General features: G+C 37.3%; 1 protein-coding gene across 1 annotated transcript in view; it reads left to right on the forward strand.

The window, feature by feature from the left end:
- Positions 1–1,087: 1,087 nt before the first annotated feature.
- STIL (STIL centriolar assembly protein) overlaps positions 1,088–21,827 on the forward strand; it is a gene marked incomplete at its 3' end in the record, with an annotated part of 53,674 nt that continues 32,934 nt past the window's right edge. The window contains exons 1-9 of the mRNA XM_082833626.1: positions 1,088–1,192; positions 3,278–3,364; positions 6,735–6,842; positions 9,236–9,348; positions 9,668–9,855; positions 10,807–11,054; positions 13,605–13,688; positions 15,220–15,306; positions 21,508–21,658. Of these exons, the coding sequence (XP_082689752.1) occupies positions 3,321–3,364; positions 6,735–6,842; positions 9,236–9,348; positions 9,668–9,855; positions 10,807–11,054; positions 13,605–13,688; positions 15,220–15,306; positions 21,508–21,658 (1,023 nt within the window). The 5' untranslated portion in view covers positions 1,088–1,192; positions 3,278–3,320. The remainder of the gene's footprint in view (positions 1,193–3,277; positions 3,365–6,734; positions 6,843–9,235; positions 9,349–9,667; positions 9,856–10,806; positions 11,055–13,604; positions 13,689–15,219; positions 15,307–21,507; positions 21,659–21,827) is intronic.

The following is a 21,827-nucleotide window of genomic DNA, read 5'->3' on the forward strand; positions in this document are numbered from 1 at the left end:
ATCACTGGCTAAGGCTCTTCCTGTTCTCACACCAGAGCTGAAGAACTCACCAGCATTTCTCTTAAAATGTGTGCCCTAGATTCTAGGAATTTTTCCAGGAAAGCAGAGAATGACGCTCTATGGAGCATGTATTTCTTGGCTCGTTTGATACATTTTTCAGGATGGTGTTTTCACTCTGTCCAAAGGGTGGATGCATATTCAGAACAAGACAGGCTACAAATGCAGCGCAGACTTCAACACACTCCCACATTGCTCAAGAAACTAACAAAAGTCTAGAGAAACGTGACATTTGACATTTCGAATCTGGACTCTGCAATAACTAGCTGTGTGATCCCTTGTTGAATAGGGATAGTAATACCTACGTTGACTGTTAGGACAGTCAAATACGATAATGGAGAAGGCTCAATTACCAACGATACTTGTGGAGATAACTATAAATCATCACACTAATACTAATACCATATGCTATATATATAATACCAACACTATATATAATACCAATACCATACATCATACATAATACCAGTTTTCGTTGTGGAGATAAGTATAAATGGCTTATAAATTTGTCACGTTCTTTTCTGCTCAAACAGGAAGGAACTAAAATTTTTTTATGTTATTGAGAGGAAAGGACGATTCTTAGTAAAGAAACTGGAAGAAATCTAACTTCCCCTCTCTTTTTGCCCAATCAAGGGATTTGGTACGCTTCTAGTCGCCGAGCGAGGACCAGGGCAACGAGCACTTCCGGTTTCCTCTGCCGTCCTCTCATCCGCCAGGCTGGGCTTTTCACTGCGCGTGCGCAAAGCCCGCCCCACCCCGGAACTTAACCGTTGACGAAATTGAAGTGTTTAAATCCTCCGGAATCTAATCCTGGATGGCGGGTGGCGCCCTCCTTTCTCCACGGAAGCTTGGGATTGGTCGGTATGGGACCAGTGCGGGGCGCTGGTTGGCTGGAGCGCCAGGGTGTCGCGGCGACCATGCGTGACGCCTTCGGCACCGCCCTTGCTCCCTGACGGGTTGGGCTTCTGACCAGTCAACAGGCGCGGCGCGGACTTCGGTTTGGCGAGTTTCTGTTTGCCGCCCTGGTTCCCGCGACCTCAACGTCCCAGAGGCGGGGCGGAGTCGGCGGAGGCGCTCCTTGGGGCCGACCTCTGTTCCGGCCCAACAAACAAACCTCGACTCGGCGGAGGTTGAGGTGAGTGGGGAAATGTGCTTCGGTTCCCCTGAGGAGCGGCAGCAGGACGGGAGGAAGGAGGGTGGGCAACACTCAGGGCCCAGTGGTGGGTTCAGGCCTCCAGGAGCCTGGACTAATGAAGTGAAGGGAAGCTAGTAGGAGAAACAAATTAAGCGGACCATGAATTCCTTGGGAATCGTTTGTACGTAGGTGTGTGAACGTGGTTTGGAATCGATAACGTGCCGTTTAAAGTTTTTACTGTGAAAATTTCTTGACTAAAGCCCTGTGAGCTCGGACAGCTACATAGTAAGGAATCAGTTAACGTTTGAAGTTCGTGGTCTACTGGAAGTAATGTATAAACAACAAAGCGTGAAAATGCTGTGTATGTGAACACAGGCGGTAGTAACACCACCATGGTGCCTAGGAAATGGTTTCACAGAGGAGTTGACATTCGGATTGGATTGTGAAGGATGCTGGGGGTTTACCAGAGCTTTCCAAGTAAAGGGGACAGCCTGTATGCAAAGATACTCGGGAACTGCAAGTAGTTCACTTTGATTGTGTTGTTGGAGGAGTGAATAGGGGTTAAGTTTGGAATAATAGGATGGGGCCAGATTTTGAAGGTCCTTTATTCTGTACATAAAGAAGAGCCATCAACTCTTCAAGCAGAATAACTTGATCAGATTTATATAGAAATAACCCTTCTAGCAGCACTGTGGGGACATTTCAGTAAATCTGGTGAGAGCTGATGAAATCAGGAACTCAGGTAGCAGAGATGGAAAGACAGAATTTACATCGGGGAAGAGGGATGAAGGAAGAGGTAAGGATGACTTGATGCTTTCTGTTATCCAGGGAGAATATGTTTTGCTAGGTATATGTGTTATGTTTCACTAGCTTTAATTGCTTGTGTGTTACTGTCAGAATAAACTGTCTCGTGTGTTTTTTTTATAATGAGAAGTAGGTCAACATTATCTTTTTACCCTAATGCATAAAGGAAGAGCAGACAAATATGGAGTTTTAAGACTCTTTTGTTTAATGAAGAAAAACGGCACTTTATTACTTCCTAGAGTTACGACTATCAATCTGAATGTTGTTATCCATGACAACCAAGTAGCATAGAAGGACTTTAGAGTTTAAAACATGCATTGCCTGGAAGCTGTGTGACGTTCAGATGCCTCTAAGAGGGACTTTTTATCAACCTTACAAGGGCACTTTCAATAGGATTTGGTTCTTGTAAATATTTCCAACTTCTGACTTGAACTAAAAAATTCTTCTAAATGACTTCTGCACCAGCATGAATAACTCTCTCCTTCCTTATCTTGCTTTAAACAATTCATTTTTGCTAGAATTGAAGTAGAATGTACAGGGCCTAAAGATTAACTCTAAGATTTAATAAAAAAGACATAGCAAATAATGAACTGTAAAGAAAGGACTTTGAGGTTTGTATTTTGCTTAGATAATATCTAGATTTAGATATCCAGTGGGCAATTAGAAATATGGGCTTGAAACTCAAAAGAGAGGCAGAAGCCGAAAGTTTGGTATATACAGATAGGTGTGGAAACAATTGAGAGTGGATGAGATTACCCAGAGAAGGTATGTGGAGCCAAAGAAACACCACTGACTTGGCACTGATACAAGTTAGTTTGTGGGTATGCAGCATTTGCCTCCCATCTCCACAAGATTGAAGATTCATTGACTTTATTATAGACCTAATAAACATCTGGCCCAAATTGTTCCTATTTACTTCTTTGTGGTTTTCTGAATATTATGAGGCTTTTGGTCAAAATCTCATGTGCAAAATACGACTGCCCTACCCAGCTCACTAAATTCATACAAGGATCTTGGGGCAGAATCTGTACTTTCTTTAATGAATAGATATATTGGTGGGTTTTGCTGCCTAGAATAAATATTAACATTAATTATACTGAATACTGTAAAGTATGAAAATGATCAGAATCCACAGGCACTTTATCTTATTAATTATGGATGAAGACACTTCACTTAAGTAACCTAACTTTGTCTGTTATTTTCTTAATATGTGGTTAAATCGTGTTTCCTTTTGTTTTTCGTTTTTGTCACTCATTAGTAATATTCTTTTTACTTCTTTAGGATCCTGAGCATGTGAAATTGAGTAAATCATTCACCAACTATCATGGAGCCTACGTATCCTCTCACAGGGACCCAGATGAATACCAGGTATAGAAATATTTTTACAAAATGTTTTCTTTCACAGCTGCTCATATAACTTGGGTTGGAATAGAAGGGAAAAAATAATCTTTAGAACCAGGAAAATCTGGGTCCATATCCGAGCTCTACCTCTTATTAGGTGGATGACCGTGTTCAAGTTATTTAACTTCTCTAAGCCTCAGTTTCCTCATCTGTAAATTGGGGACAGTAATCTCTAACAGAAGATAATTGTGAAGGGTTAAATAAGATTACTAAACTAAAGGATCTGGGACATAGTAGGCACTCAGTAAATATTAGTCTTATTTCCTCCTTCCCTTATTTTAGTTTCACAGAGGGTCTTTTTATTCATGAAATAGTACCTGAACTTTTGAGGCTAAAGATCACATACATATTTATTTACATCCTAGACAAATGGGAAAGTGGTTGAGTTCCTTCTTCTAAACCCTAATTCCTTGATGGGAAACACATTGGATGTATCAAGTTTCCTACAAGTTTCCTACATGTCCCTAAGCCTTTGCCCACTCAAGTGGTATAGGAAGGAGGAGCTTGCCAGCTGTCTCCTGATTTTCTCAGTTTGTCATTACTGTGAGGACCAGGCAAATTGGCTTGTGTTATTTGGCTCTTTGGATCATTTATTGTTCTTTTCTCCCCCAGAGAAGAACAATTAATGCTGACGTGTGAATTTTTTTCTTCTAAACTAGAATTGCATCCATGAGTTACCTTTATTTTCTGTATTATTTTTCTTTGTGCCAGATGTTCTTGATGAAGACAATGGGAAGCATGACCCAAAGAGGCTATCATATTCCTTTTACTTAATTTTGGCCCTTCTGTTCTGTCCTGTTGCTACCTCTTATTCTTTGAAAATTTGTCAACCTCTGTTCTTCTCTTTAATTTTATTATTGGGTCAAATCCATTCCTTACATTCTAGAGAAGTTAATATACTCGTGTGATTTAAACTGATTATTCCTGGTATATTCAACTCTAGTTTTTTAATTCATTTATTGAACTCTGGTTTTCAGTAATCTGTGGGCTTTAGGGCAGCAGTTTTGAATTATTTTTGGTTACAGACCCCTTTCTGATAGCCATGAATCTCATTCCCTATAAGGAAAAATACTTTTATACATACATGCAACATTTTGCACCCAATTTCAGGGCATTTGTGTCTCTCTTGCCTCTGAAGTCTACCTGTATACCTTAGATTAAGAAAAAGACTAATAATGGCATTTATTGAAATCTTGCTCTTGTGCTAAGCACTTTGCATACATTATTTTTATTTAATCCTCACAACAAACCCATGAGGAGTAGGTACTATTATTATCCCCCTCTTTTTTTTTTAAATGAGGAAACTAGCATAGAGAGATGAACCAACCCAAAGTTATATAGTTGGTAAATGGTATAGCCAATATTTAAACCTGAAATGATTTCTACTCTGTACTGCAAGGAAGTAAACCTGAAGTAGTGCAGGTTGGGCTTTAAAGGTACAATGGACTACTTAGAGCAGAAAGAAATAGCTAACATTGAGCACTTAAAATAAGCCAGGAATTTTTCTAAGCATTTTACATTAATTGACTCATATTCAGTATAACTCTACCAGGAGATACTGATGTTATTCTGTTTAACAGCTGAGGAAACTGAGGCACGGAGACATTAAATAACTTGATCAAGGTCACACAGCCAGCAAATTTTGAAGCCAGGTTTCAGACCTAAGCAGCTGATTTCCAGGCTTTGCTTTTAACCCTTATATCATACTGCCTCTCACCAATTGGTAAATAATAAATATATTAGATATAGAGGTATAGATAACTTGACAGTGGTCACTTACTACCTTTGTGACCTTGAACAAATTTCTTAATTTCAGACTGTGTCCTCATTTCAAAAAAGGGAGATTAAAAATCCTTATAGATATTATGAGCTCAAATCAGACAAAGATTTGAAAGCAAATAGCTAAGAATGTGGTGGATAAAGCACTACATCGTTCAGTTTCTACTAGTATAAGCTTTGAAATCAGCCACACTTAGATTCAAATTCCAGCTCTGCTACTTAGTTGCTGTATCAAGTCATAAAAGCTACAGTTTGTTATCTATAAAGTGGACAATAAAGTGTTTCTGGAACAGTTTTAGTGAGAAATATTGTATATGTAAAGTGGCCAGTAGGATGCCTGGTACATAGTAGGTGATCAGTAAATGGGCTAATATATGTATATTTTTTACTGCAATTGACTTCTTTTTTTTAAAAAAAAAAATTTTATTTATTTATTTGGCTGTGCTGGGTCTTAGTTGCAGCACGCGGGATCCTCCGCTGCAGTGCATGGGCTTCTCTCTAGTTGTGGCCCGAGTGCTCATTAGTTGAGGGCACGGGAGCTTAGTTGCTCCGAGGCATGGGGGATCTTAGTTCCCCAACCCAGAGATCGAACCTGCATCCCCTGCATCGGAAGGTGGATTCTTAACCACTGGACCATTAGGAAAGGCCCTGGGGCTAATATTTTAGTTGAGAAGTTTTATCAGATGAAACATGAAAGTAAGATCTAGAACAAGATATTCTTAGTGCATGGTATGATAAATATTTTTTCAGTTCAACTATTTCATAATCTACTACCATGCAAATGCACTTTTGTAGGTAGCTCACTGTCAGAGATTTCTTGCTTTAATTACATGTGATTAAAAACTCTGTGATGATATCCTATATGATTTAACATTGAAATCTTGCTTTACATTGCTTGCGTGATCTTTGTGGAGGGATTATTAATGATGTCCTTTTGATGCTTCACTAATTAAATTTATGTGTGGGACTTCCCTGTCCATCCAGTGGTTGAGACTCCACGCTTACACTGCAGGGGGCACAGGTTCGATCCCTGGTGCCTGATGCCACGTGGCACTGCCAAAAAAAACCCCCCAAAACACAGAACAATAACATAAAAAACTCATGTGATAGGGCCCAAGATACCAAATTTGAAAACCCTGAAAAGTTTTTGTGCTTTTCATGATTTTTTAAGTGTTATCTAGAAATCAGTTCAGAAGGATGGATATTAATTTTAAATTTAAATGTAAATACATGGTTTATATTCATTTTTCAGTTACTTAAAGAAGATTATATAGAATTGATATTCCCAGTTCTTTTTAAAAAGACTCACGTGTATATAAATATATATATGGATAGGATAAAAAGGACAGAAAGTCATACCTAAATTTTGAGTGCTTATTCTCTTCATAGCAGAGTTACAAGTGATTTTTCTTTCCTTTTTACTTTTTAAAAATATTTTTCAAGTCTTCTAAAATTACAAAAGTAATCTGAAAACCCTATCATTTACAGTTAAACTGTTTCTTGTAAAATTTCTACTGTTTTTCATTGTGCTTTGATTTAAAAAAAAATTTTTTTTAAGGTTTTCTTCAAGCAGGATGGTGCCTTTCTATTTTCCTCCATCAAAATGTGCACTTTGGAACCCAATGCCAATTGGAGATTATATCTACTTACGTCTCAATTACCACAGGTATAAAACGTTTCTCTTTCCAAATCAAACCAGGTTAAACAGGAGTCAAAAGAATATGTAAGGCAATGATTACAGTGACCCAATTTTTTTTTTTAAACTTTTCTATTCAGGAGCTCCCCTCATACAAAGTATTCTTTCTGCTGCTTCTTAAATCTGTTCCTTGTGCTTTTAAGAAGTAATCTTAATTTCACAGTTAAAATATTCTGCAAATCTAAAGTTCTAAGTATTATAGGAATTCAAAAGAGACAAAATATAATAAAAACTGAGTTTTTCGTCATGTTTCCACATGGTGTCTTTGAAGAACACTGAGAAGATTGATTTTGAGTTGAATAGACCATATTAGAAGGAACATAAAATATTTTGGTTACGGCCAGAATTGTGAAAGAAAGACATAGAAGCTTAGTCTTCAAGTAATAGAAAATAGAGATCCACTGAGATTTTATATTTAAGAAAGTTACTTGCTAAAAGCAGAGTTCTAAGAAGGATGGATCATAGTGGGGAGACCCTAGAGTCAGCCTAATGCAAGATGGTTTTCTGTAATCCAAGGAACGTAGATTTATTCTGTAGTGGTTTAAGGTGGTGTAACTGGAGTCAGACTTCCTAGAGGGTCAAATCCTGATTTTACCCTTTCTTATTTAAGTGACCTCAGTAAAGTAGCCAAGGATCAGTTTCCTTATTTATAAAATGGGGATATGACACTTGTTTCATAGTACTTTTGTAAGGATTAAATGAGACAGGCTGTAAAGCAGCAGTTGGCACAGTACCTGGACATAGGAGGTAGTCAATAAATGCTAGCTCTTATAAGGGTTTAGAGCAGTGTAGCAGTGTTGAGACCAAGAGGAAAGAATGAAACAAGGTGTTTTGAAGAAATGTATAGCATTTGATGATCAACTGAATAGAGGAACTAAAGGAAAATTACAAGTCAAAAAGTATTTAAGGGCCTCCCTCATGGTGCAGTGGTTAAGAATCCGCCTACCAATGCAGGGGACACAGGTTCAAGCCCTGGTACAGGAAGATCCCACATGCCACGGAGCAACTATGCCCATGCGCCACAACTACTGAGCCTGCGCTCTAGAGCCTGCGAGCCACAACTACTGAGACTTCTTGCCACAACTACTGAGCCTGCATGCCTAGAGGCCGTGCTCCACAACAAGAGAAGCCACCGCAACGAGAAGCCCGTGCTCCTCAACGAAGAGTAGCCCCCACTCACCACAGCTAGAGGCAAGCCCGCATGCAGCAACGAGGACCCAATACAGCCAAAAATAAATTAAAAAAAAAAAAAAGTATTTAAGTTCTCAGAGAAGGGTGGTATCATTGACAAAAACAGAGAGTGTCTTGTGGAAGTTTAAATATTTGTCAAACTTGTTCATTTTCTACATGTCTGTTAACCTATATTTTCTATTGCCATCTTTCTCTACTTCATTTTGAGTAATTTCTTTTGCTCTTCAGCTCTTCTAATTTTCTCTTTAGCTGTGCTTAGTTGCCATCTAATCTGTTCATTTAGGGTTTTTTTTTTTTTCCTGGGGTAGTTTAGAACATATACCTTAATTTGATTTTTAAAAAATATTTGGTTGGGTTTATTTTTATTTTTGGGTGTGTTGGGTCTTCGTTTCTGTGTGAGGGCTTTCTCTCCTTGTGGCGAGCGGGGGCCACTCTTCATCGCGGTGCGTGGGCCTCTCACTGTCACGGCATCTCTTGTTGTGGAGCACAGGCTCCAGACGCGCAGGCTCAGTAGTTGTGGCTCACGGGCCCAGCTGCTCCGTGGCATGTGGGATCTTCCCAGACCAGGGCTTGAACCTGTGTCCCCTGCATTGGCAGGCAGATTCTCAACCACTGCACCATCAGGGAAGCCCTCATTTAGGTTTTTAAATGTGAGAGTATGCTATATATGTGAAAGATTATTTATAATATATACACACAGTTTATAGAATAATAAATTTGTCTTGTCTTTTTTCATAGTATCTTGTTCCTTACTCATATTCTAGAGTCCTTTTTATATTTCTTTAAACATGTGAATTGTATTTATAGTCTGTATTCAGTAATGCTAGTATCTGAAGTCCATAGATCATATGTAAACAAATGGATGTGACTATTTCAATCAAACTTTGTTTACAAAAACAGGAGGCCTCATAGGTTCTTGATCCTAAAATTCATAAAATTAAGAATTTTATGAATGCCTGGAGAACAACTATAACTTCAGTGTCTGCTTATTGCAATTCTGCTTTCCAGGTAGCCCTCCTTACCTGCTGCCTTTGACCCTAGGATTTCCCAACAGTGATCTTTCTGTACATTTTAAAAGATGTGTATTATATCTTAGGCAACATTTCATGGCAGGAAGGTTTTTTAGGCTGTCAGATCCACCACATTCGTAAAAGACATTTGTTATTTTTCAGAAATCCAAAGCTTGTGGTAACTGAAAAGACCATCCGACTTGCTTGTCGTCATGCTAAGCAGAATAAAGAAAACTTGCCATGCTTTTTACTTGGTTCTCTCACAGTAGATGAAGGTAATATACTTTGAAAAATTATTTTTATGAGTATAATAGATTTTATGTTTACTGTTTCAGTCAATTACTGTAATGTACTTTGGCTAATTTTCTTTACTGTATACCAACGTTATGAAGATGAGTAATAGTTGACACTACTCATCATAGACTTTACAGTTTGGTCAGGTGGATAAATATATATGTAAGTCATTTTTTTTTAATGAAAGTTTAATGTACTCTTAGTATGAACAAAATACTTTCCTGTAATCTAGGCTTGCTTGGTTAATTTCACATTTCATAATTGGCGTGCTATATAATAACTGCTATTTTTGTTCTTCAGATGAAGAAAGTGTGACATTGACAATAGATCGTTTTGATCCTGGTCGAGAGGTACCTGAATGCTTAGAAAGAACCCCTACTGCTTCTCTTCCTGGGGACTTTGTGATCCCATGCACAATTCATACTCAAGGACTTTGTTCAAGAGAAATAATAGTGCACAATGCAGATGACTTCAATTCAGCTTTTAAGGTGAGATTTGTTGATATGTGATTATTTCTTATCCAACACAAGAATCAAACTATGTGTACTGTGTTATATTTTAATAAACCCATATTTAATAGGTATTCATTTAATTTCTGACTAAATGATGTTGACCTAAAATGCAATTAGATATGGTTTCTGAGGACAGAAATCCTAGGTGGGTAATATGGGTAGCATTCCAGAAGAGGGAGCAACATGACCAAGATAGCAGAGTGCAACATGTACTCAGGGTAACATTGAGGGTGGAGAGTTTTGCTGGATTTGTGGGCAGTCAGACTTGAGTATTAGTTTGTTTAGATCATAGAGAGCCTTGTCTGCCAGGCTACGGAATTTGAACTTTATCTAATGGGCCATGTTTTTCATTGAAAATTTCTGAAAAGAGGAAATACTGTTAAATCAGGGATGGTTAATGTGATAGGGAGGGCTGACTGAAGTCAGAATAGTTAGGCCATTGCAGTAGTCAGGTGTGTATTAGAGGGGGGTGTATTAGCCTATAGCAGAGTGGTGGCAGTGAGACCAGAAAGGGCACAGTCTGCATGAGCAACTACAGAGGAAGAACTAACTTGACAATTTGGAGTAATAGAAAAGAATCGGAGAGGAATGGACCTTAGATTCTCTGACACTGAGTCAAAGTTAATTTATGTCCATTTTTACCCACGTAATAAATATTTATTGAAAGCGACATTCTCCAGTAAGAGTTTAAAATGCTGCTGGGACATATAGGTTGGAAATATATGATGGAGCTTGGTATATAAATCTCTTTTGCTTTAACATAATTATTCATATAACCTTTTGGTCACATGGAAGAAATAAGAGAATTGAAATGTTGCAAATCAGAAATTGTTTAATTTTATTAATATAAGATATATGAAACAAAACCTTCAGAGATAAGGACAAATTTCAAAGCTTTAAAATAATTGTATAATATTGATTCCTCAGGCTCTGCAGCATCATGTGTGTAGCAAAGATTCCTTGGATTGTGGTAAACTGCTTTCCCTAAGAGCTCATATCACTTCCAGGGAGAGTTTGGACACTGTGGATTTTGACTTGGATTGGGCAGCAGTAACTCTAGCAAATACCTTTAAATGCACACCTGTGAAGCCCATCCCCATTATTCCAACAGCTCTGGCAAGAAACTTGAGCAGTAATCTGAATATTTCTCAAGTTCAAGGTACCTATAAATATGGGTAAGTAAAAGACCTATTCATCCAAAATTTTAAATATTTGTCACATTAGTATATTTTCATGTTATTCACATAATGTGAAATAATTGTTTGGTCAGTTTACATGCCTGAGATCTGTGGCAGCTAGATAAACAACCAAGGAGGATGAAAAAATTGTTAATTTTTGCTGAATATAGTTTTCTGATAACGAGCCTAATGGAGGCTGGAGAATTATTTATAATATGCAGGGGGTTTAAAATAATTAATTAATTTATTTATTTATTGGCTGTGTTGGGTCTTCATTGCTGTGCACGGGCTTTCTCTAGTTGCGGTGAGCGGGGACTACTCTTCGTTGCGGTACGCGGGCTTCTCATTGTCGTGGCTTCTCGTTGCGGAGCACAGGCTCCAGGCACGCAGCCTTCAGTAGTTGTGGTACGTGGGCTCAGTAGTTGTGGCTTGCAGGCTCTAGAGCTCAGGCTCAGTAGTGTGGTGCACGGGCTTAGTTGCTCCACGGCATGTGGGATCTTCCTGGGCCAGAGCTCGAACCCGTGTCCCTTGCATTGGCGGGCAGATTCTCAACCACTGCACCACCAGGGAAGTCCTATAATATGCAGTTTTAATTGTGAATAATGAGCACTGCAGATAAAGGAGATTATTAAATTATAATGTATGATACTCTTGCTTACCAAATTGTCAACCACTTGAGGGTGGAGTTTCCTCACATAGCTGAAGCAGCATCCTCTCTAGCTTCCTATTAACACTCTTAGTTTCTTAGGAAATGTAAGCCAAATTGCTTGCTTTCTGATCCTCAGCAGGGCTGCTTCCCTGAATCCTCATCCACTTTCTTTATCCATTGTCTACTGAGCTAAGTCAGACAATGTAAGCACCAACTGCTTTAAAGTCTAAGCAGTTCACTTCTGGCTTCCTTTCCCACTGACTCCACCCTAGTTCCTGTTAGGTCTCTAGAGCTCGAAATGTTTGGCAAAGTAAACTCAACTTCAAGTCTTGTCTACCAAATATGCCTCTTCAAAAGAGGTTAAGAAAAAGGATTTTCTTTTCAGAGTGTCCCTGGAACAGCAAGAAAGTTCCCACATGCTGATCAGAGCACCTTTCTGGTTGGGGTGGCACAAAAGAAAAAGCGTTGCTATATTCCAAAATCATGGAATGGTCAAAGGTGATAGTGATTAAAAAGTGTTTGAATTAAATTGAACATTTAATTCTCTTGGAGTAATAAAATACTTCTCAATTGGTACATAGAAATTTGTGTTAAAATTAACCAAAAAATTAATTTATTTTCCTTAGTACCTGAGTCCATCTAGTGAAGCATGAATTTACCTTTCTTTGAATTACTCCTTTGTGACCCCTTGGCATGCCAGTAGTAACCCAGGATGTTCAGTATTCTACCTAATCACCTATTCCTCTTGCCCCTTTCTACCTAGAATTATTTAATTTATGACGTTTGCCTTTTTCTTTGACCACATTCACTTGTTTACCCTAATATTTATTAGGATCCATTGTGGAATAGTATTGTTTTATACACTGGCATTAAATATATAAAAAAAACGTACTTACTGTCCACTAAGTATATTATCATGTAAACACGATGTGGATAAACGTAATAGGGTTTTATATATAGTGCAGGGAAAGCAGGAAGGTGTGTCCAAATTGCCTGGGAAAATCATGGAAAGCCTAAGCTGGTTTATCAGGTTGTCAAGGCAGAAGAGCTCTCAAAGCAGGTGTAAGGGTCATTGTTGATACATAAATCTCGTGCCAACTCAGGCTTAATCATATTGTCACATGGCTTGATAAATTCATCATCTTTGTGTTTTAGGGTTATTATAGCAATAAAATGTATCCTCAGTGATACTATTAAGACTTTATATCACAAATGGCATTGTTTTTACTTTTGTGTTTTAAATCCATAACAGTAAACTCTTGACAGTTGTACTGTACTTATCAAATTCTTAAAACTTATTGTCAGTAATAAGTATATTATATTAACAAAGTATAAATGTAGTATAATGTCCTTTTAGGGAAAAGTGAGCTTTGGGGTTCTATCATGATGGTTGCAAAATTCTTTGATAGCGGTTGGAGGAATATAGTACATGGAAGATTGAATATCCCCCACCTAATTCAGCCTCCTTCAGTGAGAAGTCACATCTGTTGCAATCTTGTCAAGTCACCTGCATGCTTGAATACTTCCAGCAACAGGAAATTCATTTCTCCCAGGGAAACCTATTTGGTTCTGCACTTGTTAGCCTTGATTTTAATACTTTTGATTTTAAAAAGTTGATACTTTTTAGAGCAAACTTTTTCAAAAGGTATGTAATCTTCAGTGACCATTTTAATACATAGAAATTTTAAGATATTAAATCTCTTCCATGTCATCCTCATAATTAGTAGAATATTTTTCTACACTTTGAACTGTTTTCTTTGTGTGCATGTGTATATAAAAGAAATTATTCATTTGAATCCTCTCCTCTGCCTAAAATATACTTTTTCAGCACTCAGATTATCTCTTTTAGGTAAAAGTGCATATTTCCAATTGTTTTTACATGAATGTCTTCTGTTTAGATATCTTACCATGGATGAGACACGCAAATTGTTACTTTTGCTGGAATCTGATCCCAAGATTTATTCTCTCCCATTAGTGGGAATGTAAGTATTGCATTACTTATGAAAACCTTTTCAGCCATGTATGTATTCAAATGTATATTATAAGCATGTGAATCATTTGTACTATGAATATGTATTAATATTTGGATCACCTTATAAAACCATAAATGCTAATGATGCTTAAGCTTTCTTATTTTAACAGCTGAATCAGTTAAAACAAGATTTTTGTCCAATTTTAGGAAGAATTCCAGTATATAAAACAAAACTGAATTCTTCTGGTTGAAGTTGAAGCCTTAGAGCCCTGTTTCTTTAACCTTATTCACTACCCCTGTCCTTAAGGCATCTTGAAGAACTCAGGACTCAGGATAACACTGTTTAAAATTCACTGCCAGGCAATTTTGCAGAAATTCTCTTTAGTGTTTATGGAGATCTCTTTCGAGTTGGTGGTTAATGACATTTAGATAGATTATTCAGTCAGAAATTTATACTAATTCAGTATTTAATGAGTGCTTACCCTATAAATAGTATTATGTTGCATACTGTGTTGGGATTTAAAGCTCCTCAAGGAATTAATAATTAAAGGTGAGGCGATAAAATATTCAAATATTCCCACATAGAAAGATAAATAATAAGAAAGTGTATGATTTACTATGAAATAAACAATTTAGACAGTGAGCACTATTACTGTTTGCAAGAGAGATGATAGGGGACATTTTCTTAGAGAAGGCAAACTTGAGCTGGACCTTTAAGTGTATAGATAATAGAAGAGAGGATTGACTGGGAAGGGAACCCATATGTGGGAATGGTATATGCAGACAAAAAATGAGAGTACAGAAATGTTCTGTGGACCACAAAATCTCCTTACAGTCTTTTTGCTCTGGTCCTGGTAGTGGCTGTGTGTTATTGCTGCTAAGTGAATATCTATTAAGAGTTTTCTGAGACTTCCCTGGCGGTCCAGTGAATAAGACCCCGTGCTCCCAATGCAGGGGACGGGGTTCAATCCCTGGTCGGGAAGCTAGATTCTGCATGCATGCCACAACTAAGAGTTTGCATGCTGCAACTAAGAGCCAGTGCAGCCAAAATAAATAAATAAATACTTAAGAAAATAATAAAAAAAATTTTTTTAAAAGCGTTTTCTGTTTTTCAGCCTACCTGTATAATTATAGACTTAAATCCTCTCAATAACTTTATGGTTTTAGGCTGCTAACTTCTTTCTCCCCTAATTCAGCCTATTCTTTCTAGTGCAGGCTAATTGATTCTAATTGATTTCTGCTTTCATCTCTATTGTTACCCATTTTCTTTCCCACAGTTTTACCATCATTTCAGTGGAAGAGGACAGAAAGTAGTGCTCTGTCTCTGAATCTGTCTATGGTTATATGTATATCTATAGTCTCCCTCTTAATTATCAGCATGGTTTAATGTTCATAGATTTCTTATTTATGAGCCCTTTTATCTGTTCCTGATGAATGCCAAGAATTTCTGCCACATTACCTTGAGAAGAGCATACTCTAAAGGATGTTAAGTACTAATTTGTAAAATGACTATAGTTTTTAATTTCTATTTTTTGTTTTAGCTGGCTGTCTGGAATTATACATATCTATAGTCCTCAGGTGTGGGCTTGCTGTTTGCGATATATGTTCAGTTCTTCTATTCAAGAAAGGTAAGTGATATTTTTTTCTGTAGGGTTTTATTTTGATCTTCACCTCCATTCATGTTTTACTGGTATTATTTAAAGTTCATGCAATGCCTTAACCTTTTATAATACTTAGAAACCAGAAGAACAGGCACACTAAGGAAGTCAAACATTATATTAAATGGGAATAAAACCAGACAAAAAAGGTGACATTGTGCTATACTTGGAAATGTGAAGGAATTCACTTGCCTAATGACAGTACTGTAACACAAAAGACATACTTTTTATGAGTGGAAAAAAACCCCTAGGGATCATCTACTCTAGCATCCTATTTTATAAAAAAGATTAATTTTCATGGAAGTGACTGAAAATGAGTTTGAATTTGTTTCAAGTGTTTTATTGTTACCCTGTGCTGCTGATAGTACCTTAAGAAACACTTGGGATGAAGTTTAATGTTCTTGGAACTAAAGCACAAGCATTGGAACTAATAGGGAAACTTTATTTCTAACCTCAACTCCTCATTTAATTTTGTTATTTTGTACATGTTGCCATTATTTGCCTCTTACTTTCTTCATCTATTAAATGAAAATTCCAGAGTCTGTTTCTGTCTGCTTTGGTGGCTATAATACACTTTTTTAAAAAAACTTTAATGAAAAGGCAGTATAAGTACATGGCACTAAATCAGATATATATAAAGATACATAATAAAAATGTCTCTTCCACCGCATTTCCCCAGATCCTATCCCCAGAGACAATCACTGTTAAAGGAGTATCTTGTGCTTCCTTCTTGAAATACCAATGCATAGACAAATAACACCCTTCCCTGGTCTGTAAAAGTTAAATCACAAATGGGATCAAACCGTTCTACCTTTTCTCTGTTGCTTTTTTCTTTATATCATTATACCTTGGAAATCATTACTAAATCTTGGCACATATAGATTTAATACACATATTTTACAACTGAATAGTAAATAATATATACTATATTTTAAAAACTACTCCTTTTGCTTGCGGACAACTTTGTGTATACATCTTTGTGTGTATATACTAGTATATTTGTGGAATAAATTCCTAAAAGTGGTTTTTCTGGGTCAAATAGTATATCACTTTAAATTTTGTAGATATTGCCAATTTGTGCTTCAAAGACTATCAGTTTATAATCTTTCCAACAGTGTTTGAGAGTGCCTGTTTTCTCCATCCCCTCACTAACACTGTGGAACAAGTATTTGTTGAGCACCTACTATGTACCAAGCACTATTCATGATATTGGCAATAAACAGTAAACAAAATAAAGACCCTGCAGAGATAGGCAGTAAACAGAAAAAATAAGTAAAATAAATAGTATTTTACAAGGTGATGAGTGCTGTGGAGAAATAAGCAGGGGAGGTGGATGTTGTGTCTATGGTAGTGGCAGGTAGGGTTGCAGTTTTAAATAGGGCAGTCAGGCAGGCAAAGACTTGAGATGGGGGAGTAAGCCATGTGGCTGTCTGGGGCAGTATCACAGGGTGATGGGTACAAAGCTGTGGGTGAAAGATCACCTTGCATCTTCAAGGAATAGCAAGGATGTATCGTGGCTGGAGAGGAATGAGGGAAGGGAAAAACAACAAGACCTCAGAGAAGTAACTGGAAGGCCATTATTAGACTTTTTTTTTTTTTTTTTTTAAATTTTTGGCTGCGTTGGGTCTTTATTGGGGCGTGGGCTTCCTCTAGTTGCGGGGAGCCGGGGCTACTCTTCATTGTGGTGCGCAGGCTTCTCATTGCAGTGGCTTCTCTTATTGCAGAGCACGGGCTCTAGGTGTGCAGGCTTCAGTAGTTGTGGCATGTGAGCTCAGTAGTTGTGGCTCGCAGGCTGTAGAGTGCAGGCTTAGTAATTGTGGCGCACAGGCTTAGTTGCTCCATGGCATGTGGGATCTCCCTGGACCAGGAATCGAACCCTTGCTCCCTGCACTGGCAGGCGGATCCTTAACCCCTGCGCCACCAGGGATGCCCCCATTATTAGACTTTTGATCTTTGCAAATCTGATGTTTTATAATCTCATCTTCTGGGAACCTCCTAATCATGTCTCTTGCCATTATTCTGTTGGGTTGTGTATCTTTTTCACATTGCTTTGTAAGAGCTCTCTTTTTCTTTTTCACTCTCTGTATATATACATTTATATAATATGTAAAGTATATCTTTCTTAAAATATATGTTATATGCTGCAAAGATTTTATATATGTGTATATAAATATGTTATAAAAATGTGCGTGTGTACATACATATATGTATTTGTATTGGTATAGATATGTGGCAAAAATTTATTTCCCCCAGATTGTCATTTCATTTCACTTTGGTTAATATTTTTTCCCAGACATTTTTTTTCTTTTAATTATATGTTCAATACATTCTAAGCCAATATCCCATTGTGTTTGTGTGAATACATGTGTATTAATTAATTTATTTATTTTTGCTGTGTTGGGTCTTCATTTCTGTGCGAGTGCTTTCTCTAGTTGTGGCAAGCGGCAGCCACTCTTCATCGCGGTGCGCGGACCTCTCACTATTGCGGCCTCTCCCATTGCGGAGCACAGGCTCCAGACGCGCAGGCTCAGTAGTTGTGGCTCACGGGCCCAGTCGCTCCGCGGCATGTGGGACCTTCCCAGACCAGGGCTCGAACCCGTGTCCCCTGCATTAGCAGGCAGACTCTCAACTGCTGCGCCACCAGGGAAGCCCCCAGACTTTTTTTAAAGTCCTATTTATCCATCTTTTTTTTTCTATTTTGCTTAGAAAGGATTTTTATTGAAATGAAAATCTCTTGTTTTTTCTCCAGAAGCTACAGTTCTACTTTTTACATTTTATTTTAATTATATAATATAGTTAGTTTTATTTGCAATAAAAGAGAAATTAAATATTCATTTTAACGTATTAGTAATATTAAGTTTTATTATCAGTGACGGGTCTTGCTTTAATTATTTATTGATAGTAAATGCTTGGTGAAGTTAGTTTTGAAGCTCTCTTTGTTAAAATGAAGCATTAGGGAATTTCTTTGATACCTGGACTCTTTAATTACTGCCGGCCTTTAACCAGGGAGGTATCAGCACTGCTTGGCATAGCTTAGGTTAGTACTTTACAGCATTCTGATCAGTGGTCTTGTCTGACCCTAGAGAGAGGAATTAGCAGAATAGGCATTCTGCCTCCTAAACCCTCACTGCTTTGTTTTGTTAATAGTGTAATATATCCCCAAATTATCTTTCATTCAACATTTTATAAAGTAGAGACAACTACTAAAAGGTTTTTTTTTTTTTTGGATTCACGGGCCTCTCACTGTTGTGGCCTCTCCCGTTGCGGAGCACAGGCTCCAGACGCGCAGACTCAGCAGCCATGGCTCACGGGCCTAGCCGCTTCGCGGCATGTGGGATCTTTCCAGACCGGGGCACGAACCCGTGTCCCCTGCATCGGCAGGCGGACTCTCAACCACTGCGCCACCAGGGAAGCCCTAAAAGCATTTTTAATTAGTGGGTTTTGGTGTGTATTTTAAGGACTCTTGATTACTTTACAGATATTTGTTGAGTCATGTAGTGAATAATAAAATGAATGTTCATTTTATCAGTGTTTATAGTAGTGAACTATTGTGAATAATTTAAATATCCACTTTTAGAAGTCTGGGTGAATCAATAATAGCACATCTATAAATTGTAATACTGGATAGTCACTAAAAAAGAATAGGGAGGTCTAAGGTATATTATAGAACAGTGACATGGAAAGAAATCCAAGATTGTCAAATAATAAATAGAAAATGCAATTAAGGAAACAATCCCATTTACCATTGCAACAAAAAGAATAAAATACCTAGGAATAAACCTACCTAAGGAGGTTAAAAACCTGTACTCAGAAAACTGTAAGATGCTGATGAAAGAAATCAAAGTTGAAACAGATGGAGAGATATATACCATGTTCTTGGACTGGAAGAATCAATATTGTGAAGATGGCTATACTACCCACAGCAATCTACAGATTCAGTACAATCCCTATCAAATTACCAATGGCATTTTTCACAGAATTAGAACAAAAAATTGTACAATTGGTATGGAAACAAAAGACCCCAAATAGCCAAGGCAATCTTGAGAAAGAAAAACAGCTGGAGAAATCAGGCTCCCTGACTTTAGACTATACATCAAAGCTACAGTAATCAAGACAGAATGGTATTGGCACAAAAACAGAAATATAGATCAATGGAACAGGATAGAAAGCCCAGAGATAAACCCATGCACCTGTGGTCACCTAATCTGTGGCAAAGAAGACAAGAATATATAATGGAGAAAAGACAGTCTTTTCAGTAAGTTGTGCTGGGAAAACTGGACAGCTACATGTAAAGGAATGAAATTAGAACACTTCCTAACACCATATACAAAAACAAACTCAAAATGGATTAAAGACCTAAGTGTAAGGACGGACACTATTAAACTGTTAGAGGAAAAAACAAGCAGAACACTCCTTGACATAAATCACAGCAAGATCTTTTTTGACCCACCTGCTAGAGTGATAAAAATAAAAACAAAAATAAATGGGACCTAATGAAACTTTAAAGCTTTTGCACAGCAAAGGAAACCATAAACAATACGAAAAGACAACCCTCAGAATGGGAGAAAATATTTGCAAATGAAGCAACTGACAAGGGATTAATCTCCAAAATATACAAACAGCTCATGCAGCTCAATAACAAAAAAAACCCAAACAATCAGAAAATGGGCAGAAGACCTAAATAGACATCTCTCCAAAGAAGACATACAGATGGCCAAGAGGCACATGAAAAGATGCTCAACATCACTAATTATTAGAGAAATGCAAATCACAACTACCATGAGGTATCACCTCACACCAGTCAGAATGGCCATCATCAAAAAATCTACAACAATAAATGCTGGAGACGGTGTGGAGAAAAGGGAACCCTCCTACACTATTGGTGGGAATGCAAATTGGTAGAGCCACTATGGAGAACAGTATGGAGGTTTCTTAAAAAACTAAAAATAGAACTACCATATGACCCAGCAATCCCATTCCTGGGCATATACCTGAAGAAAGTCATAATTCTAAAAGATACATACACCCCAGTGTTCATTGCAGCAGTATTTACAATAGCCAGGACGTGGAAGCAACCTAAATATCCATCGACAGATGAATGGATAAAGAAGATGTGGTACATATATACAATGGACTATTACTCAGCCATAAAAAGGAACGAAATAGTGCCATTTGCAGAGACGTGGATGGACCTGGAAACTGTCATACAGAGTGAAGTAAGTCAGAAAGAGAAAAACAAATATTGTATAATATCGCTTATATGTGGAATCTAGAAAAATGGTACAGATGAACTTATTCGCAAAGCAGAAATAGAGACACAGTTGTAGAGAACAAACTTAAAGATACGGAGGGGGGAAGGAGAGGATGGGATGAATTGGGAGATTGGAATCAACATGTATACACTACTATGTATAAAATAGATAACTAATGAGAACCTACTGTAGAGCACAGGGAATTCTACTCAGTGCTTTGTGGTGACCTAAATGGGTAGGAAATCTAAAAAAGGGATATATGTATACGTATAACTGATTCACTCTGCTGTACAGCAGAAACTAACACAACATTGTAAAGCAACTATACTCCAATAAAAAATAATTAAAAAAAAAACTATATCACAGACCTATTGACTATGTGGTTTAGAAATACACTAGTAATCATGTTGTGTGCTTTTAATTAAATGTTATTTCTCTTTTCCCTCAAAAAAAAGGAACAAATGCAAATAGTGTGTATAGTATCTTGTTTTTGTTAAATTGTATAAAATGTTTGCGTATGCCTAGGGGAAAATTCTGGAAGTAAATACTGTAAACTGGAGAGTGGAATGGGATGTTTTCATTTTCTATTTTATACATTCCTGTTTTTGTTTAAAGTATTTACAAGGAATATGTATTCTGTAATAAATGTATTTTAAAAATTAAAAATTAGTAACATTAAAAAGTAAGCATAGGGAATTCCCTGGTGGTCCAGTGGTTAGGCTCCACGCTTCCATTAAAGGGAGCATGGGTTCAATCCCTGGTCAGGGAAAAGTAAGCATAAATTTGCCCCTCAGTTTTCTTCTAAAAATTGGACTGTTTAGGTAGTCTATTAACTAGATTGAGGGACTCACATAGAATTCTTTGAGTGTATTCTTGTTATTCTCAGTAAATTTTAATTAAATGGCATTTTTTTATCCAGGGTTTTTTCAGAATCTGGAAATTTCATTATAGTTCTCTATTCTGTGACACATAAGGATCCTGAGTTTTATGAATGCCTCCCTTGTGATGGCAGGTTACCTGACCTTCGATTCCAGCTACTAACTAGTAAGGAAACATTACATCTTTTCAAAGTAAGTGATTTGATTTCCTAGCACACTTATGACTATTCAGGGTTGTACTCAAATTATTAGGCTTTATTTATAATCAGTCTTACTAAATATTAACTTTATTCATTTATGGTTAATTTTGTTTTGTAAATTTTAGGCCATACCTCCAGAACCAAATTCTAATGCAGGATCA

The sequence above is a fragment of the Leucopleurus acutus genome (genome assembly GCF_964270905.1).
Source record: "Leucopleurus acutus genome assembly, chromosome: 2".
NCBI lineage: Eukaryota > Metazoa > Chordata > Mammalia > Artiodactyla > Delphinidae > Leucopleurus > Leucopleurus acutus.